Source organism: Lontra canadensis, unplaced genomic scaffold, assembly GCF_010015895.1.
Source record: "Lontra canadensis isolate GAN:19392208 unplaced genomic scaffold, GSC_riverotter_1.0 scaffold66, whole genome shotgun sequence".
In the NCBI taxonomy this organism is placed as follows: Eukaryota; Metazoa; Chordata; class Mammalia; order Carnivora; family Mustelidae; genus Lontra; species Lontra canadensis.
In genome coordinates this window covers 6,151,610-6,170,716 of record NW_022631060.1, presented here as the reverse complement: position 1 = coordinate 6,170,716, position 19,107 = coordinate 6,151,610, and the positions used below count along the sequence as shown (strand labels likewise).

At 48.3% G+C, this 19,107-nt stretch overlaps 2 protein-coding genes across 7 annotated transcripts in view; both read left to right on the top strand.

Moving 5' to 3' along the window:
* The window catches only part of SPTBN2 (spectrin beta, non-erythrocytic 2), a 35,359-nt gene extending 32,460 nt beyond the window's left edge, over window positions 1-2,899 (top strand). For 2 of the 3 annotated variants that reach the window (XM_032879579.1, XM_032879578.1), the window contains 7 exons: window positions 225-367; window positions 456-531; window positions 623-673; window positions 894-1,114; window positions 1,415-1,588; window positions 2,161-2,203; window positions 2,390-2,623. In XM_032879579.1, the coding sequence (XP_032735470.1) occupies window positions 225-367; window positions 456-531; window positions 623-673; window positions 894-1,114; window positions 1,415-1,588; window positions 2,161-2,203; window positions 2,390-2,623 (942 nt within the window). Of the gene's footprint in view, window positions 1-224; window positions 368-455; window positions 532-622; window positions 674-893; window positions 1,115-1,414; window positions 1,589-2,160; window positions 2,204-2,389 lie in introns of all 3 variants that reach the window. The other variant, XM_032879577.1, reaches the window with a different exon arrangement.
* A 5,235-nt stretch (window positions 2,900-8,134) lies between these two features.
* Window positions 8,135-18,500, top strand: RBM4B (RNA binding motif protein 4B). 4 transcript variants are annotated; one of them, XM_032879575.1, is made up of 4 exons: window positions 8,135-8,353; window positions 9,020-9,443; window positions 14,710-15,386; window positions 17,006-18,500. In XM_032879575.1, exons 1-3 carry the CDS (start codon window positions 8,150-8,152, stop codon window positions 15,375-15,377), a joined length of 1,296 nt encoding a protein of 431 aa, XP_032735466.1. In that variant the 5' UTR covers window positions 8,135-8,149; the 3' UTR covers window positions 15,378-15,386; window positions 17,006-18,500. The 4 variants fall into 4 exon arrangements, 3 of the variants coding, with proteins under 3 accessions (XP_032735466.1, XP_032735465.1, XP_032735467.1); XM_032879574.1 differs by having other exon boundaries at window positions 8,138-8,353; window positions 17,886-18,500; XM_032879576.1 differs by having other exon boundaries at window positions 8,229-8,334; window positions 14,710-18,500.
* The last annotated feature ends 607 nt before the right edge of the window (window positions 18,501-19,107 follow it).

Below are 19,107 nucleotides of genomic sequence, written 5' to 3'. Positions count from 1 at the left end.
CAGCAGAGCTGGAGCCATCACTCCACCCTCCAACCCCACCCCGGCCAGGGGGACGCTGAGAGACACCGTCTCCCCTGTTGTTTCCAATCCGCACCTTCTTCTGGAATTCTGTTTCCAATCCTTTCTGTTTCATCAGGCTAGAGCTGAGGCATTTCAGCTTTCCCCCAGGCCCTGGTCCTCTTAAGTGAGACCTTCTATGCTCTGATCCCAGAATGTTTTGACAGCTGGAAGAGCAGGAGAAGGAGCGGAAAAGAAAGAGGGAGGAGGAGGAACGGAGGAAACAGCCCCCTGCTCCAGAGCCCACAGCCGGTCGGCCTGCCGGGGACCTGGTGGACAGCAAGACAGCTCCCGGCGCCGCCTGGGACGGGTGAGAGCTGGGACACTCCGGGGAGAGGGGAGGCGGAGTCTGAGCCGCCCACGGGCCTCATGCTCTGTGTCACCTCCTGCTGTTCCAGAACCCAGCCCTGGCTCCCGGCGTCCACCCAGCAGGCCAGCGTCAACGGAGTCTGCACAGATGCAGAGTCCCCACAGGTGAGCCCCACTGCCCTGTGCACCCCCATCAGGACCTCAGCACATCCCCCTCCACACCGGCCCATCTTCTTACAGCTTCTTGTCCTTGTAGCCCCTGTCGGAGCAGCAGAGACCGGAGCAGGGCACCTTTGCAGAAGGACCTGTGAGTTTCTCCGGGAGGTTTGGGTGTGAACAACGGGAGATGGAGGGGCGCAGGGGGCATGAGCCAGGCGGCGGTGATGCTGGGTATGGGAGAGGCCGGAGGCCCAAGGGACACACGGGGGCCGGGCAGACCAGCTTCTGGAGGTCAAGCTTCATGACCTTCAGGCGAGGTATTTCCCATCTCCTCCTATGAGGCCGACCGTTTTCCATTTTCCCCACAGGGGTCTGGCCCTGGGGACGAGGCCAATGGGCCCCGGGGAGACAAGCAGAGCCGGACACGGGGCCCAGCCCCTCCCGCCATGCCCCAGAGCAGGTCGTCTGAGTCAGCCCAGGTTGCCACTCTGCCACCCCGAGGGCCCGAGCTCTCTGCGCAGGAACAGATGGAGGGGATGCTGTGTCGCAAACAGGAGATGGAGGCCTTTGGCAAGAAGGCTGCCAACAGGTACTGGGCCTGGCTACCCGGCACTGGTGGCCTCTCCCGTTCCCGCCTTCTGAAGAGGCATCCCCGCAAACCCTTCCTCCATAGACGGGTAACGGGTGCCCTGGGGGAGGAGGGACCTCGGGGACCGGGAGAGGACCCAGGAGGAGAGCGGGGCCTCGCGTGAGGGTGTGGAGTGGGGAAAGACAAGGAGCACACAGACAGGGCTGGCACTGGAAGTCCTCAGACACCCGAGCTCGTCCCAGGGTTCTAGGCCCCGCAGAGACTGGCCACCCGCCTCACCTACACCACGGTCCCTCCAAGGTCGTGGCAAAACGTGTACTGCGTCCTCCGGCGTGGGAGCCTCGGCTTTTATAAGGACGCAAAGGCAGCCAGCGCGGGAGTGCCGTACCACGGAGAGGTGCCTGTCAGCCTGGCCAGGGCCCAGGGCAGCGTCGCCTTTGATTATCGAAAGCGCAAACATGTCTTCAAGCTGGGGTAGGAGTGCGAGGTGCCCTCAGGGCGGGAGGGGAAGCGGGGGTGGGGGTTGCGATACAAAGCGAAGGGAAGCCAGGAGCTAGGAGCAGAGGCCTAGAGTTACAGGGCTGGGTGTTTGGGGCCAGCGATGGAGATGAGGGAAAGGTGGGGGGGGGTCCTGGTTGTAATCCACACTAAGGGGGCGCAGGAGCCCCAAGATGCAGGCCTGCCTGCTGACGATGGCAAGCCAAAACGAGATCCTGGGTGGGAACTCGGAAGGCAGGGGGCTGGTGCTGCCCAGCTGCCGGGGACCTCCCAGGGCCTGCCCCTGCCTGCCAGCAAGCGGCCGGAGCAAGAGGCATGGCCTGGGGTGCAGGTGAGCTCACCCCGCTCCCCGGCAGCCGGACTGGAAGGGTTCGCTTCTGCGCGGTCCTGGGAACCTGAAGAAACCAGAGCGTGTCTGGTCCGGCGCTGAAGGCCGCGGCCGCCTGTTCCCCAGCCTGCTCTCGGCCTGATGCCTGAGCGCTCCCCAGCTCTCAGGTAGCCCTCCCACATTCTCAGCTCTGCCCTGACGTTTCTCTTTCTCCCAACAGCTTACAGGATGGAAAAGAGTATTTATTCCAGGCCAAGGATGAGGTGAGCTGGCCCCTTCTCCCACGCCCCCACCTTTCCGCACCCTTCTCAGAACATTCCAGTTGCGGATTCCCCTTTCTTCCCTCTCCTCCCTTTTTCTCTGCCCGCTCCTTGGAGGCCTGCCATCCGCCGGCCCAGCCCCGCAGCGGCCTCGCGGCTGAGCCCCTGCGCCCTCTGTGCCCTGTGCAGGCGGAGATGAGCTCGTGGCTGCGGGTGGTGAATGCCGCCATCGCCACCGCGTCCTCTGCCTCCGGAGAGCCTGAAGAGCCAGCGCTGCCCAGCACCGCCCGGGGCATGACCCGGGCCATGACCATGCCCCCAGTGTCACCGGTCGGGGCGGAGGGGCCTGTCGTACTTCGCAGCAAGGACGGCAGAGAACGAGAGAGAGAAAAACGCTTCAGCTTCTTCAAGAAGAACAAGTAGTGGGGGGCGAGACTCCCAGGCTGGCTTCTTCCCTCGATTCAGGAAACTGCCAGGGACTGCCAACAGGGACCACCCTCTTGTCAGGACAACTGCCTGCTGCTAGGGTCTATTGCCAAGGTCAGCCCATCACCAGGAACTGTCTCGGAGGACAAGTCAGTGTTCCCCAGGGCAACGCTCCTCTCCTGCTATTTAATTCCAGACTGGTGGTGGGACCCAGGCGACCCCCAATTCCACTCCCGCCTCCCAAGTTCTTCCCTCCCGCCCCCCAGCCTTGTGCCCCAATCCCGACCCGGGTGTGGACCACGCTGCACCCTCCACATAGGCCACGTGGGAACGGCTGCCCCTGCCTCAGGTCATTCCCCCACCGCAGCGAGGGCACTTCCCTCAGTCCTTTGCCCCTGGGGACCAGCCAGGAACCTGCCAGAGCTGAAGCAGGACCTGGGGGCGAGATTGCAGATGGCCGAGTCAGAGCCCCTGAAGCTCCCCCTTCCCGCCCTGACTCCTCCTCTGACTCAAGCGGCCACTCCATCTCCGGCGACGCTCCGTGGCTTCCCAGTGTGAGTTGTTCGGGGCAGCCACAGCCTGGAGCCTGGCCAAGGAGGTGATTAAACAGCTCAGCTTCTCTCACTGCTTCCGGGTGTCTTTGCTTTCCCGACCACAAGCCTCCCTGCCTGTGCCCACATTCTTGCCTTTGGCTCTGGTCTCCTGTATGTCAGGTTTCCACTCCGCCACCAGCCTCCCAGCCCTCAACAAGCCACATTATTTTGAGAGCCTCCCTACCCTGGTCTCCTCTCCCCATGATGAGGACCTCCAGTCTGCTGGGCTGACCAACGACAAGCCTCTTTTTAGACCAAAGAAGTTCACCGTGGGTCAGGGTGATGGTAACAAGCACTATCAATGTTAAAAGGCAGCGAACAACTCCTTCCCTGGTACACAACTTTCTTTACTCATGACTCTCTCAACTGTTTTCAAAAATGGAAGACTGAATTGTCCAAGCAAGTGTCAGCCACCGCTCAGCCCGACAGTGGAAAGTGGAGCGCGTGGGGGTGAGGACTGACCCCATCTTCTGTCTCCTCCCCAATAGAGAGGATCACGGGGGTGTTAGACAGGGATCAGAGAAGTGGCAAGTTCCCAATGCACTGACCCATAGGATGACATCACTCTGGGAAGCCACCAGGTACATCCAAAGTGTGTAAACACACAAAAACACAGAATATATTCTAGATCTGGTGAAGTATTAAAAAAAATTAGTTTTCTCCCTTGTCTCTGGCTTGGCAATTGGAGGGTAAGAGTATTATTGCTTTGGTGGTCTCCTACAGGAAAAGCTTTGTTCTTTCATTGTTTCCCAGAAACATACAAATAACCATTTCTTTTGGGGGCTCAGAGGAGATCTCTCCAGAGAAGCAGCCCTACCTATATATATATTTTTTAATTTTAAATTCCAGTACAGTTAACATACAGCATTATATTAATTTTGGGCGTACGACATAGTGATTCAACCTTTCCATGCATCACCTGATGCTACTCACGACAGATGCACCCCTTAACCCCCATCACCTATTTCACGCATCCCTGCACCTTCTCCCCTAAGCAGACCTATCTTTAGCACAAGTGGCCAAGGGCCTTGGCCGAGTAGACCCCTGATCATCATCAGCCATGACAAAGGGTCAGGTGTGTGCAGGCCCAGGACTCACACAACACAGCCCAAACCAGCATGGTCTCCAAACATGAGATCTGGTAGACCAGACAGCCCACAGAATAATTCTCCCTTCCTCTTAAGACAAGCAAATTCAGAAGTACTCCACAGTCAGCATGTTGGATAGATGTAACTGGAACAATACGTCATGGGACTACACGGGATGACCCATCAGCTTCTCTTGTCCTTCTGGTCCAACTGTGCAAAGGAAGAAAGAGACATAACGTTGTAGAGTGCCCAGGGAAACGGGATTTCCACTGCAATGTGGCAAGCCTGGTAGTTGGGAGGAGATGCAATAATGAGACATTTTAGAAGGAAATGTATATGGGAGTGAGAAATAAATGAAGAAAGGCTCATTTTAGTGTGTAAAATGTGAATGGAAATAGGGCAGCCAAGTACAGCCGTCTGGGAGGATGGAGTCAGCCCCTGCGAACGGAGACGTCATGAAAAGGTGCTTTGAGCATCATCCAGGTGACCGGACACAGATAAGGATAAACATAAGGTCAGGAAGTAAGTCTTGAGAGACACCTTCAGATATGAGTGGAAGAAAAAGAAAGTTCCAGAAAGAGATGGAATGAAATGGGCTACGAGATAGATTAGAACACAAAAATACAGTCTGTGCAGGCACCACAAGTCCGAAATGTGGACAGCTAAACATGGATTATTTGGAGAAAAACAAATTTGCCTTCTCACCAAACATGGCCTCTGAGGGCGAACTCTAGAGCTGCACTGTCCGAGATAGTAGCCATGGGCCACATGTGGCTGCTGAGCCCTTGAAATGGGGCAAATCCAAAGCAGAATGTGCTGTACGTGTAAAATGCTCGCCAACTTCAAAAACTGAAGAGGAAAAGAACTTAAAGTATTTCATTAATACTGTTTATATTGATTATATGTTGCAATATTTTAGCTTTATTGGGTTTCCAAAGTATTAAAATGAACTTCAGCTGTTTCTTTTTACTTTTTAAATGTCTTTACTGGAAAATTTTAAATTACATAAATGGCTGACCTTATATTTGTCTGGACAGCCCTGCTTTTGTTTTTCTTTTTAACATTTTATTTTTGAAATCATCTCTACACCCAACGTAGGGCTCGAACTCACAATCCTGAGCCACAAGTTCCACCTACTGAGTCAGCCAGGCACCCCAGGATGGCACCACTTTGAATCGACTACAGATCTAAATGTGGATAGTTAAAAAAAAAAAATTACTGTTAATAGAGGAAAATGTAGGAGAATACATTTGTGACTAGGGGGGTAGAAAAGAACAGCTTATACAAAACTGCAAAAGCACACACTTTAAGACAAATTAATTAGATACCATAAAAAATTAAGAATTTCTGTTCAATGAAGGGCACCATGGACAAAGTTAATAAGTTAGTGGAATGATGGAAAATATTTAAAGAGATCACTGTCTAGAATATACAAGAAAATCCTGCAAATAACAACAAAGAGGAAATTGCAACCACTAAGAAAGTTGAGCAAAAGATATGAACAGGAAATTTACAGAAGAGAAAACCCAAAAAAACTAATAAGAGGAAATCCTTAAGATCATTAGTAATCATGCAAATTAAAACAAGTGCTATATCACTTTATTATACTAGCAGAAATTAGAAAACTGAACAATGTCCAACACTGGCGGAGTTATTGATACACAGGCCCCCTCATGTGCTGCAGGTGTGAGGGGTGACGGGTACAGTTCTTCCAGAGAACAACCTGGCACTACTTACTTACTTACTTACGAGTTAGTTCCACAGGTTACATAACGTGCAGCAACACGGGTATTTAGTGCAAAAACTAAAACAATGAGCCCTACAACACAATTTACATAAATACATAATTTACCCGAATGCACAACCGATGGACCTTGTTATGATCCCCGTTAGAAGACAATTGCAAAAAGGCATTTGCCACAACCTAGGAGATATTTTATTATAAAGATTAGATAATATCAGTGTAGTCCTAATGTCTTATTTTTTTCTTTTAGATTTTATTTATTTGACAGAGATATATCAAGAGAGGGAACACAAGCAGGGGGGTAGTGCGAGAGGGTGAAGCAGGCTCCCTGATATCCAGGGATCCCAATGCAGGGCTCTCTCAGGACCCTGGGATCATGACCTGAGCCAAAGGCAGATGCTTAACACTGAGCCACCCAGGAGCCCCCACAATAAAACATTTTTTTAAATGGATAAAGCAAATGCGCACTGAAAGGATATGTCAGGCAAGAATACAAACAAAATAATACATATTAAACTCATTAGCGTGATTGTCTATGAGGGAAGGGGACATGAGATAAAAGGGAATAAATAAGAGCAGAGAAATAGAAGGGGGGAGGGAGGGAGACAACTGTACAATCAGAGCTCTGAGGAGCAGTATAAAAACACGGGAGAAGAAAATGCTAAATGAAATGAAAACTTTAGAAGGGTGAAAACTTAAAAGGACATTAACTTTGGTGACCTCAGAAAATTTGGGGCATTGGAAGAGGTGGACAGAAACCAAAACCGTGTACAAAGGTGGGCAATAGTTGGTTCAGACTCCCCATTTGCAAAGCCTCTGACCTGGAACACAAGGAAGGACCCCAAGATAGAAAACATTAATAGTGAAGGTGAACAGGGAGGTATTTCAGAAATGGGTAAGGAGGTCCCTATACATGTTTTAGAAGTCTGAGTGTAGAGAGAAACTGGAAATGAACAAGAGGAGGAGAAAAGGGAAAAGTAGATCGAATTAGGTGGGAGAAATCGTAAGTCGTATTAAAATTGGAAGGACGGTGCCTCATCTAAAATGGCTGGGAAACAAAAAGAATTCAGTGAAAGAAACACATCAGAGTAGCTGGGGAGGAGGAGGGAAGCCTGGGGAATTTGTGCCTGATGGTATCAGAAAAGCTTCTATGGAGCCACCACAATGAAGAATGGTGACTGACAACCACCCCAGCATGCTCCACTCAGAGAGATAAACTGGATCCATCAATCTCTATAAACGTCTATTCTTTGTTCAAGGGGGACAGTGACTAATCCACCTACTAGCTTCTCTATTGCCACCAGGAGGCGCCCTTGGACCACAGCAGAATTTTGAATGCTAGAAAGCGCCCGGAGTCCCAGCATCCTAGACCTCCAGCAGCTTGGTGCGGACCTGGAGACCCTTTTTCACCCGTCTCTCCGCCCCGCCCCAAACAAAGAACTTCTCTGGGCCTCTGCACCAAGTGCTCCCTTGGTGTAGTCACCACGGACCAGGAACTGTGAAGGCCACACAATTAGAGCTAATAGTGTAACTAGAGAGAGAAAAACAGCCCACACACATCCGTGAGCTAACATGTGACCGATAAATGCAGCCTGGATACAATGCCTCTTAGAGCTCTCCCAGCTCTGCCATCTTTGGTTCTGCTTCCTCACCAGGAAGAGGCTTGCCATGAAACGCTGAGTTACATTTACAGCTCTACAAACATGGACTACGTTTGCTTAAAATGTGGCTCTTCTGTCTCTAAAATGTTGACCCAAGCTACCGAAGTGACTGGCCAGCCTGCTCAGAAAACCCCCATTTAGAGGACCCAGTGAGATAACCCTTTGTCATTAGCTACCCCCCCGCCCCAACTGGCCCAATAGCACGATCCATTGTGATGGTTAGTGACTCCCCGGGCTTCTGATTACGCCAAGGTAGTGGTTGCGTCCGGAGCCCTTCTGACGCTTGAGCGCCGACCTCCACCCCTACCCGGCTTCCAGAGTGCTGATTGGCTAACCGGGGCTGGGGGCGGGCTGACCTCCGCTCCGCAGCGGCGTCACCAGCTGGCCCCGCCCCCGGGTCTGGGCGGCTGGGAGCCTAGCCTGGAGCAGCCATTTGTATGCGGCCGCGGGATTGGTCGCCCGGCTCCCGCGAGGGGGAGGAGACGGAGGCAGCGCGCACTCGCGCGTGCGTGAGCTGGCGCGCGAGAAAGGGCCCGGTCGCGCCGAGGCTCGAGCGGCCGTCGCCATTTTGTAGGGTTCTTTCTGACGCGGGAGCCGCCGCCACCGCCGCCGCCACCCGGAGGTGCGAGGGGGTCTTCTGGGTGTGTGGGGAGCCGGAGGGCGGGTCGGGCTGGGCCTCTGGCGGACGGGGCCTGCCCAAGGTGTGGGATTCTCTTGCTGCGGGAGGTCCCGGGAAGACAACGGGAGGAGGCGGGGCCGGATCTCCGGAGGGGGCGGGGCAGGGGTCGGGTCGAGTCTTTGTTGGGGCGAAAAAGCTGGAGGTTGGGTCGCTGGGGGGGTCCCGGATTGGGGCCAAGGAAGCCTCTTTATTCTTCAAGTGTCGTAGAAGGTAATACCGCACGGAGGAGAGGGACACCGATTTCCCTCCAAAACCTCGTTACCGGGGACACTCGAGATAGACGCCTCTTGCCCTCTCCTTGAGCTCTTCTCTTTCCTGCCCCCCAAAGAGAGTATTTTAAGACCTAAAACAGCCAACCTTGTTATTTAAATGCTCATTTCACGGATGTGATAGACGGTGCGATGCCTGCAGATCCCAGCCTCCCGTTGGGGTGTCACACACGTCTCACACTACCTCTTAATGTACAGACCTTTCCTCTCAATGAAGAGAAAAATAATGAACATTTATGTGGGGGGTCTTGAATCTTGAATGTGCCAAGAACTTTTTTGGAGAATTAAACCAAAATGCAATGCCCTGAAATTTCCCACTCCACCCCTAACTTTTGGACATCTTATTTGTTCCCTCCCAGGCTCTTGTCAGGATGGTGAAGCTGTTCATAGGAAACCTGCCCCGGGAGGCCACAGAGCAGGAGATCCGCTCGCTCTTCGAGCAGTATGGGAAGGTGCTGGAATGTGACATCATTAAGAACTACGGCTTTGTGCACATAGAGGACAAGACGGCGGCCGAGGATGCCATCCGCAACCTGCACCACTACAAGCTGCACGGGGTGAACATCAACGTGGAAGCCAGCAAGAATAAGAGCAAAGCCTCAACCAAGTTGCATGTGGGCAACATCAGTCCCACCTGTACCAACCAGGAGCTTCGGGCCAAGTTTGAGGAGTATGGTCCAGTCATTGAATGTGACATCGTGAAAGATTATGCCTTCGTACACATGGAGCGGGCGGAGGATGCAGTGGAGGCCATCAGGGGCCTTGACAACACAGAGTTTCAAGGTGAACTACTCTGGGGTCTGGGTGGCAGAACTGAGTAGTGGGGTCTAGGACAAGACAGACAAGAGCACAGGACCAGAAGGCTGGCAGGGAGGTGTCTTCCATTCTGTTTTAGCTGGATGTAATGGAAAGATTACGTGTTTACCACTGTTAAGTACAGTTTACTCTTGGAGAAGCAAACACCCCCTTTGTAGATTTACTTGCCAAGATGTTCCTCAACAACGGTGTAGAGGCACAAACTGGGTTACTTCATCCCGCAGTCTTCATTCATTTGAGTGCTGTTGGAAGTTTAACCTGCCTAGGCAAATGAGTCCCTACCTCATGGGAGAAGAGAGGATAAAAGTCTGTGGATTATCTGCTTTTATCATCAAAAAGCCTTATATTGAGAGTTTACGTGCTTAGGATTTATACTCTTTACAGCCTGGGGTGATAGGTTGTTGTGGGAAAGAGGAACAGAGACATCTAGAGGGATTCCTATATTATAAATCTGGATGGTGAACCTGGATCTGGAGAAGTATCTTTTGAGGGCTCAGATTTGTTCAGTCTGTCAGCCCAAAGCCATGCACTGGACTGTTCTCTTCTATCTACTATTTAACCCTAATGGAAAAAAAAGAAAATTTTTAAAAATACTAGGTTGAATGAGATGATGGTCCTGCTTCTGAAAGTTTCCAATAAGGGTGTTACGGAGCCTATTATATAATTTTACCAATTATAAAGCTCCATAGGTTATAATTTAATACTTCGAGGTTGTCGGAAGACTGCAACTGAGCCGTCTGATATGGTAGCCCCTAGGCACATGTGGCTATTAAATACATTTTAAATTTCAGTTTTTCAGTTGGACGCACGTTTGAAGCACCCAGAGGTCACATGAGTCTATTGGTGACCGTATTAGTGTAAAGGGAGGACATTTCCATCATTATAGATAGTTCTGTTGGACGGCGCGGTTCTACAGTTCTTTGTTGACAGTTTCATCTTGAGCCACGCATTTCCAGCCGCTTCTCCGGTTCATAAGTTAATAGCATTTTTTTCCGAGTGCCACTAAAAGGTTCGTTGAGAAGTACTTAAGTGTCCTCTGCTAAACCTAGAAAACAGTCAAAAAAGAAATTCCAGAAGAGGAAAAGTTGACTAGAAAAGGGTAAGAAAGTTTGCAAATAGTGTAGATTACAAAGAGCGCGTCAGATCTCTTTGGGTTCAGCCAGTGGTGTCCTGGCCTTTAGCTCTTCTCTAAAGCATAGGGCGAAAGTCACAGATGACTTGCTACCATTAACGAGGTGTGTGACTTCGGGCCAGTGTTTTAATCTCTCTCTGCTTCATTTTCCCCACTTACAAAGTGGAATTAATGATCCCTGCAGTACCTCCCTCACGGGATGGTAGAGAGGCTAGAATGAGGTAATACATGTTAAAGTAGATGGACGGTAAGCACTCTGTGATGAAAGGCGAGTGGTGGTTGCAACAACTGAAGTGTTTGCATTACAGTTGGAAGCTTACTTAAAAATGTGATGGTTAGCTTTCCTCACTTATCTCTCTTATTTATATATTTTTTTAAATTATTATTTTGGAAAGCTGTTGCACTTCAGACAGATTTAAGAATATTCTTAATTATTTCTCACTTGATGGAGATGGGATAATGAATGGACAGTGTTGGGGGGAAATAGAGGTTCTCTCTTGACAGGTAACAAAATGTGGGAAGAATGCAATGAAATTCGGGTCCAGACTCTGCAAAGATGTCACAGTAATGTAGTACTGCATGTCATTACCTTTTTAACAACAACTGAATAAAAGGATAAGGGCAAAAGTACACGTACAGAAGTTAGTTGACTGGGGGGAGTTGGCTTGGGAAGAGTGTGTTTTAATAAAGCAAGTTTAATTACTCTGGGAAGTGGATGTTGGAATAACAGCAATCCATGAAATTCTTTAAAATGTCATCATTGGAAAAGAAGAATCCTTGATTTGGTCTTCATGTTCTTAGCCCATCCACTCTGGAGAAAGCACTCTACTTGGAGTTACACATATAGATATTTTTATAACCAGCTCTCTTTTTTCCAGCTGACCAGAGAAAGTTTAGCGTGGGATAATACGTTGCTGTTTTACAGAAAATATAATCAAGATACCAGCTTGTCACCTTTGTCTCTAAAGCTTTTTTAGTCAGCTGCCAATGAACGCGGCCTCTTAGGAGTGCCACTTTGAACATCTTCTGAACCTTTATTTTCTTTTTTAAATATTTTATTTATTTATTTGACAGAGATCACAAGTAGGCAGAGAGGCAGGCAGAGGGAGAGGGGGAAGCAGGCTCCATGCTGAGCAGAGAGCCCGATGAGGGCTCAATCCCAGGACCTTGAGATCATGACCTGAGCTGAAGGCGGAGGCTTAAGCCACTGAGCCACCCAGGCGCCCCAACTTTTATTAATTGTTGCCATTTAGGCTTCTGCATTTATCTTATCAGAGGAAGGAATCCTTATCAAAGGAAGCAGGGGAACCTGAGTTAACCTGGGTCTTTCAAGACCTGTTTCCTGTCCACAAGCAGCAGTGAACTGAACCACTGTTGAGTGGGCAAACAGTTTGCACTGGAAGACTCTAACTGAAAAAGTTGTTCCCAAGTAACAGTTCAAGCAACTGAATTGGGAATGATGTGTAAGAGGCCGGGTGTCTTGGTTTCATCATATACAAACAAGCACGAAACTGGAGCAGTGTTAGGGAGCAGCTACGCCCCCAGCCTTTGCAGGGTCCTGGCCCATGCTAAGAGCCCAGCACTTAGAGGACCCCAGGTTGCCCATCTCTCAGCATTTTAATTACCTTTTTTGTTCCAGCTTTCAAAAGAAAACACTTCTGTTAGGCTGGTTTTCTGGGAAATGTTGGCAACATATTTCAGTAACTTTTGAGGTCTCAGAAAATCTTTAAAGTTTTGTCCTCTCCAAGTGTAGCAGAGTGGTGGAATTTAATCTTTCAATTTTCTTTGCCCTGGTTCCTTAAGGTAATAGAGTAAGAGAAGCACAGTATTTTTCAGTTATAATAACTTAAGCGGATTTAAATTAAAAACCTAGTTACAACCTAGGAGAGATTGGCCGGGGGTGGGGGGAGGGCGGACTATCACTTCTATTACAGATTTTTTTGTTCTAGTTAAAAATTTCTTTTACCTGAATCCTTTTCACAGCTGCTACAGAGGTAAATTATAAACATAGATGTTTATAAACTTAGGCATTCTCTCAGTAAAACTGAAATGAAGATTGGATGTAGTAACAAATACCAAAGAAAAATCACTGGGTTTTGTTTCTCAACAACAACAACAAGAACAAAAACTGGGCCAGAATCTATAAAAGTATAAAGCAAATTAAATTGAAAAAAAATTTTAAATGTACTTCTAGGTCTCTGAATCGGCTGCTTTTTTAGATTGGTAGAGTTCCTGCGACTTCAGAATGGGAACAGTTTATGTCTGTCACAGAGGTTAAAGTCACCATGCATGTGTGAAAACCAAGTAACTATTGGTCTTCCGGTCTAAACCATAGGAAACTCTACATTTGAGGTAGAAATTGGGGCAAAAAATCTGTGTTTCTGTTCTAAGCATAGTTAGCATGTGGCCCTTAATAACCTTTTTTTTTTTTAAAGATTGATTGGTTTGACAAAAAGACAGCATGAGAGGGAACACAAGCAGGGGGAATGGGAGAGGGAAAAGCAGGCCTCCCGCTGAACAGGGAGCCCAATGTGGGGCTCAATCCCAGGACCCTGGGATCATGACCTGAGCCAAAGGCAGGCGCTTAATGACTGAGCCACCCAGGCGGCCCAGTAATTTTTAAGAATGAGGATGGGAATATTTAAATCTCTGAAAACAATAGGTGCCTAAATGCTACATTCCGAGATTTGTTATCGGTTGACTATCAGTGGTGATGATGGACACCGCCTCTCTGCTGGCAGCTAGAAGTAAAAACCTAAGCACTTTCGTTTCTGCTAAAGAAGGGGTTTTAAGTTGGAGGTGGCAGCTACCAGAAACCGGGGTGGTAGGAATCTTAGACATTGGGCAGAACTGCGTTTGAAGTGATACTACTGCACGAACCCGCTCCCCTCTCAGGGTCAGTGCATGGCGCTGTTCTGGCTGCCGTCCTGAATCAGGAGTTTCCAACAGGATGGTGGAGCACGAGGCCTCCTATCACATAGCTGCATCCAGAACAAGGTCTGTTAAAGAGAGAGCAACTTGCTGATCGCGGAGGGGGGTTTGTTCTGAGCAGCCCTCAAGAGTGACCTGAAGTCCCTGTTCTCTGCATCTGTAGTGGCTACATACAGTTTGAGAACTACTGACTTGATCTCCAAAGTCTTAGGCAGTTTTTGAAGACCGTGGATGCTTTCATCAGTTAAGGGTCCCTGGGCACAAGCCCAGAGCAGAGATTGTTTCTTCTCTTAGCTGGTCATGGTGCTGGCCTTTTCCTGGAAGAATGGATGTTGCTTGTTTGTATGGGTGCCCAGAGGCTCTTAGGGCAAATGCTGCATTTTTCTAATGAGATAGTCCCCTGTGAAGGATTGTAAGTTACATGGCAGGATGAGATGCTGAATTACGTGGGTACACATTGTCCCTAAAAAACCCAGTACTGCTTCAGTATCTTCCTAATTCTTGCTGTTGAGAGACCTTGGTCAAGTTCTCTTTTCCACATAGGCACGGATCGCCCTTGCTGAAAAACACAGGGGTTGAAACCCGGAGGGTTGCATAACTCCTAGAGGGACTGAGGTGAAGCAGTGTATGGTGCGTGTATCCAGCATAGCCTTCTGGTGACACCTGTCAAAACGGCTGGAGGAAACAAGATGGACAGGTTACCGTGGTTTTTAAGCTACAGTAAACGCTGGGGCCTTACGTTGCCCTGAGTAAATCAGTGAGAGGCTGGTAAGATGCTTTTCAAACGTGGCATAACTGAGGTTTTGTTGACTGATTTGGAGGAATTGGCAGGTCTTGAATCATGACCGTTGTAATCAGTCTTAGCAGTGGTAAGTGGAAAAGTTTTCAGTTTCTGTGTTGGGGGCCAGAGGAAAGGGAGGGAAGGTCGTGGACACAGAAGGGAATCCGGCTACCTGATGGAAGTAGTGTTGCCTGGTCTCTGAGGACTCAGAGTTTCTAGCTGTCATCTGTATCACAACGTCAACTGCTTTTGGAGCGGACCGCTGACATCGGGTTGCCGGAGCGTGTGTATGTCTGCGTGTCTCACACCAGCTAGCTTACTTTCATGTGGGGGAGGATTAAAGAACGTCAGTGAATTATAATAAATCTTCTTACGTCTGTTTCCTCAAGGCAAACGAATGCACGTGCAGTTGTCCACCAGCCGGCTTCGGACTGCGCCCGGGATGGGAGACCAGAGCGGCTGCTATCGGTGCGGGAAAGAGGGGCACTGGTCCAAAGAGTGTCCGGTAGATCGCACGGGTCGCGTGGCGGACTTTACCGAGCAGTATAATGAACAGTACGGAGCGGTGCGCACGCCTTACACCATGGGCTACGGGGAATCCATGTATTACAACGATGCGTACGGAGCCCTCGACTACTACAAGCGCTACCGGGTCCGCTCTTACGAGGCGGTGGCAGCGGCGGCAGCGGCTTCTGCGTACAACTACGCGGAGCAGACCATGTCCCATCTGCCTCAAGTCCAGAACACGGCTGTGACCAGTCACCTCAACTCCACTTCTGTTGATCCCTACGACAGACACCTGTTGCCGAACTCAGGTGCTGCCGCCACCTCGGCTGCTATGGCTGCCGCCGCTGCCAACACTTCCTCCTTTTACGGAAGGGACAGGAGCCCCCTGCGTCGTGCTGCCGCCGTGCTCCCCGCAGTTGGAGAGGGCTACGGTTACGGGCCGGAGAGTGAGCTGTCTCAGGCTTCAGCCGCTGCACGGAATTCTCTGTACGACATGGCCCGGTATGAGCGGGAGCAGTATGTGGACCGGGCGCGGTACTCAGCCTTTTAAAAACTGGAGGTGAGAGTGGGGTCGGTGTGGTTAAGAGACTCGAGTTTCCTTGAAAGAGATCTGTGCTGCATAGAGGAGGCTAAAGCCACGTGTTTGTTTGCTGGCAGGACAGTAGCCACGAGACAAATTTACATTTTAGTCTTAAATATTTCTCTAGCTTAAGCCAGAGGTTCATTTGGCCTCTTGAGGTTTTTTAGTGTATGACTCCAACCAGCGGCTCCTTCGGAGAGAACAACAACAAACTCGGTTAGGAGGGTATTATTTAATCAAATGTAAGCCATCTGCATTACAGAAACATAGTTAAGAGAACATTTATCGAGTGCCCTCGTTGTCTGATATAGCATTTAATCTACACAAAAAGCCTTTGAGATATTTTCTCTTTTACAGAGAAGGAAACAAAGGCTCAGAGAGGTTAAGTACTTTGCCTGAAGTCGTGGATAATTGAGAGGCAGTCAGAATTCAAACTCAGGCGAGGTGGGCTCCAAAACCATTCTCTTCCCACTAGAAAAGTCATTGTGATGTAGGTGGAAGAATACAGGTTCAGGAATTGGTCATGAACGTCACAGTGAGAATTTTTAACTACAGCTTTAGACTTCTCACTTGCTAATATAGCTACTACTTAGGTCATTAGTTTTGATCAGAGGAAACTTCTAATATCCTAGATCTATAGGCCAGATAAAGCCCTGTAAGCTTTAGATGTTGAGTTCTAAGACCCTTGAAAGCAAAGTGTTTTGGTGCCTGTCCCATGGAGTCCTTTCCTTATTAGTAATCCAGAGCACCTTACTCTGCCTGACCTGAGCCCTTGAAACCATATTTCGTCATACCCTGTTACTATCATTTAGAGCCCAACATTTTTCTTTTTCCCCAGCAATTTTTGTTTTGGTTTTTGTTCAGGAAGAACACGTAAGGGTCTAGATAAAACAGGTAATTTCTGAATGTGTATAAAATCCCACTGGTGGTGACCGCAGAAATTTAATTTTTCCTACTTTAGAAAATGTACACCAAAGATGTTGGAATGGCAAGGATAATTAGTAGGATTATCTGGATAAATTTCATCTGAGTGGAAATGGCATCGTGACAACTTTCTCTTCTCATGGTTTTCCTTGTACCTTGAAATTGAGCATCACTTGACCAGGCGGCCTACTTAAGAACCTACTCAAGAAGTTAAATGGAGTTTCCAGGGTTCCTAACTTAGCCCGCTGGTATATATGTGTAGAAGAAACTAAAGCAATAGGAATTTGCCATTTTATGTAGTGAGAAGCAAACAACGGTTTGAACCTGTGGTTAAATTATGTCCTAGATGGCCATGACAAGACTGCGATCTCCTGAGACCATTGTGTAGCAGCAGCGTGTTAATGTGTGTAAAGTACACAATCTTAAAGCACGTGTAGATTGCCTTAGTTTTTACTTTTAATGCAGCTGGATCTGCCACGAAGTGGGATATTTCTCTAAAGGTGGTATCACCTACCAGATAACTTGTTTTCCTCGAATGTGTTTTATAGTTAAATTAGTGTATTACAGTCTTTAAGGGTATCGCTAAGGTATTTTAAAGTGAATTTTGACTGCAAGCCGTGGTTGTTTAACTAACCTCTTTTTAGTGATGACTTTTAAAGAAACTTACCTTCCAGGTGTGAACCTCAAATGGACTGAATAACCCTGAGTTGGTTGCAGTCCCAGGAGCCTGATGTTAATGAGGCTGCCAGGAGGAAATACTCCAGAACTGTTGGGGATCTGAATTTGGGTCTCACCCTAGCAGAACTGATTCAAGAACGTCACAACTTTTGAAGTCGGTTGGTACAGATCAAGACCACGATTTGGCCCTTTGTCTGTAATAAGTAGAGGAACTTGGTGTGAGTTAACTTCTTTTTTCCCCCAGCCGTCAGTGTCTGGAGTTCCCATCATCAATGGAAGAATTAGAGAATTTCAGGATTTTTTCTTTTGATTTGGTTAAGGGAGATTTGACCATGTAGGGGAACTACTGGAGTTACGGCTCTAACTCTGGGACAGTAGGACATGTAGGTATGTTGCAGGATAAATGACACCCTTTGTAATTGCCATTTCTGAAAACTTGTTTACTATGAAACCGTGACATGAAACAGACTTAGAGTAGGGCAGTTGGCAGTATTCGAGATCTTGGCATCATCTGCTCTTTCGGGACACAACTAAATTAATGGTTTTTGATACTATCATGTATGCCCTTTGTTGCAGTGACAGTAGCCTTGGATCACAGAGGTGGTCTTGCCTAAAAGATGGATTAAAAGATGAGAAAGATAGATTTTATCGGCAGCACAGCAGTCTTCCAGAGAGACTGCTGCTCATTCTGTACCTAGCTGTGAGTAGATCCCTTGGTAATGACACGGGATGTAAGTTTGATCCAGTCTGACTTGGTTTTGTTTTGTTCTTTGTTCTTTTCCCCCTGGAATACAGGACGGGACCAGGGCCCTTGTACTCGGAGCCAAGCTGCTCTCCAGGCATTGTGTAAGCCTCTTGTGTTGTGCTCTCTTTCAGGTAGGATAATTGCGGACTGAACCCTCGGGCTGCGGTCATATATGAGAACTTGCTCCGCGCGGTCCCCTTTGCCGGGATGTTTCCATTGCTTCATGTTTCAGTAAACAAAGGAGTTTGTGACCAACTATGTTTTCTTTCTTAATTTAATTCTTCTAAGTTGACTTTTCTTTCCTCCTGATACTAGTTTCTGTAGCCTTTCACTGTTCCTTACATTCTCAGCCTCTGAGCGGCCCTAGGTAAGGATTATGCTGGCATCCCCTTTTTCCTGTACAGTGGAACCCCTCTTATCTTGCTTTCCTTAGGAGTTGAACCCTTCTCCCTGTCTACCTGCAACATCTCCTTTCCCTTAAAAATGACCATGTAGTGGCAAGCGACCTTTTACTCTTCTCTGTTAGCTCTGGACTCTAACATTGAAGCTAATCTTCTGAAACTGCTAGGACCATTGGGGTTTTGGGGGTGGGGGTTGTTGTTGTTTTGTTTGTTTGTTTTGTTTTTTTATGTCTGACCTGTGATCGTGGTACAGCATTAGCTGAAATTTAGCCTTGTTTTACTCCACTCCTCCCACTTTTTTTTTTTTTAATATTTTGACAAATAAACGTTTCTAACACTTAAGTACCTTTTTGTGTTTGTGTTGACTGTTATTTAGCACCAGTATCTCTGGTTCGTTCTCAGTTGTGTTGAAACTCTAAAATTTGAATGACTGCATACTGGAAATTTCGGTGTACAAGGAAGGATTTAGTGTGATCTAATAGGCCTCAGCAATGGGCAGAGGAAAATCATCCAGCATCTTGAGACATTGATAAGTATGCTACTGCTCATGGTCAGGTTCCATCTTTCTATAACCAGAGTTACTCTTTCCACTTTACAGGCTAGCAGACCTAGGTTAGAACCCATGTGTCAGGAAAAAGTTAAGTCAGAATATTGCCAAGGACCTATTGGGTTGACTCAGTTTGACTTCATAGTACATAGTCAATTAAATTCACTTACGAACTACTTAAAGAGGTCTCCTGTGGTGGTAATACTCCACTAGGTGCAGACTATGGCTAAAATGAATAATCATTATGAGAGATCAAAGAGGGAGAACAGGTGATATCTTTTTTAGCAGAAAAGTAGGTTATTAGTGATGAGCAGTGGACGCCTGGGTGGCTCAGGTCATGATCTCCGGGTCCTGGGATCGAGCCCCGCATCAGGCTCTCTGCTCAGCGGCAGCCTGCTTCCTCCC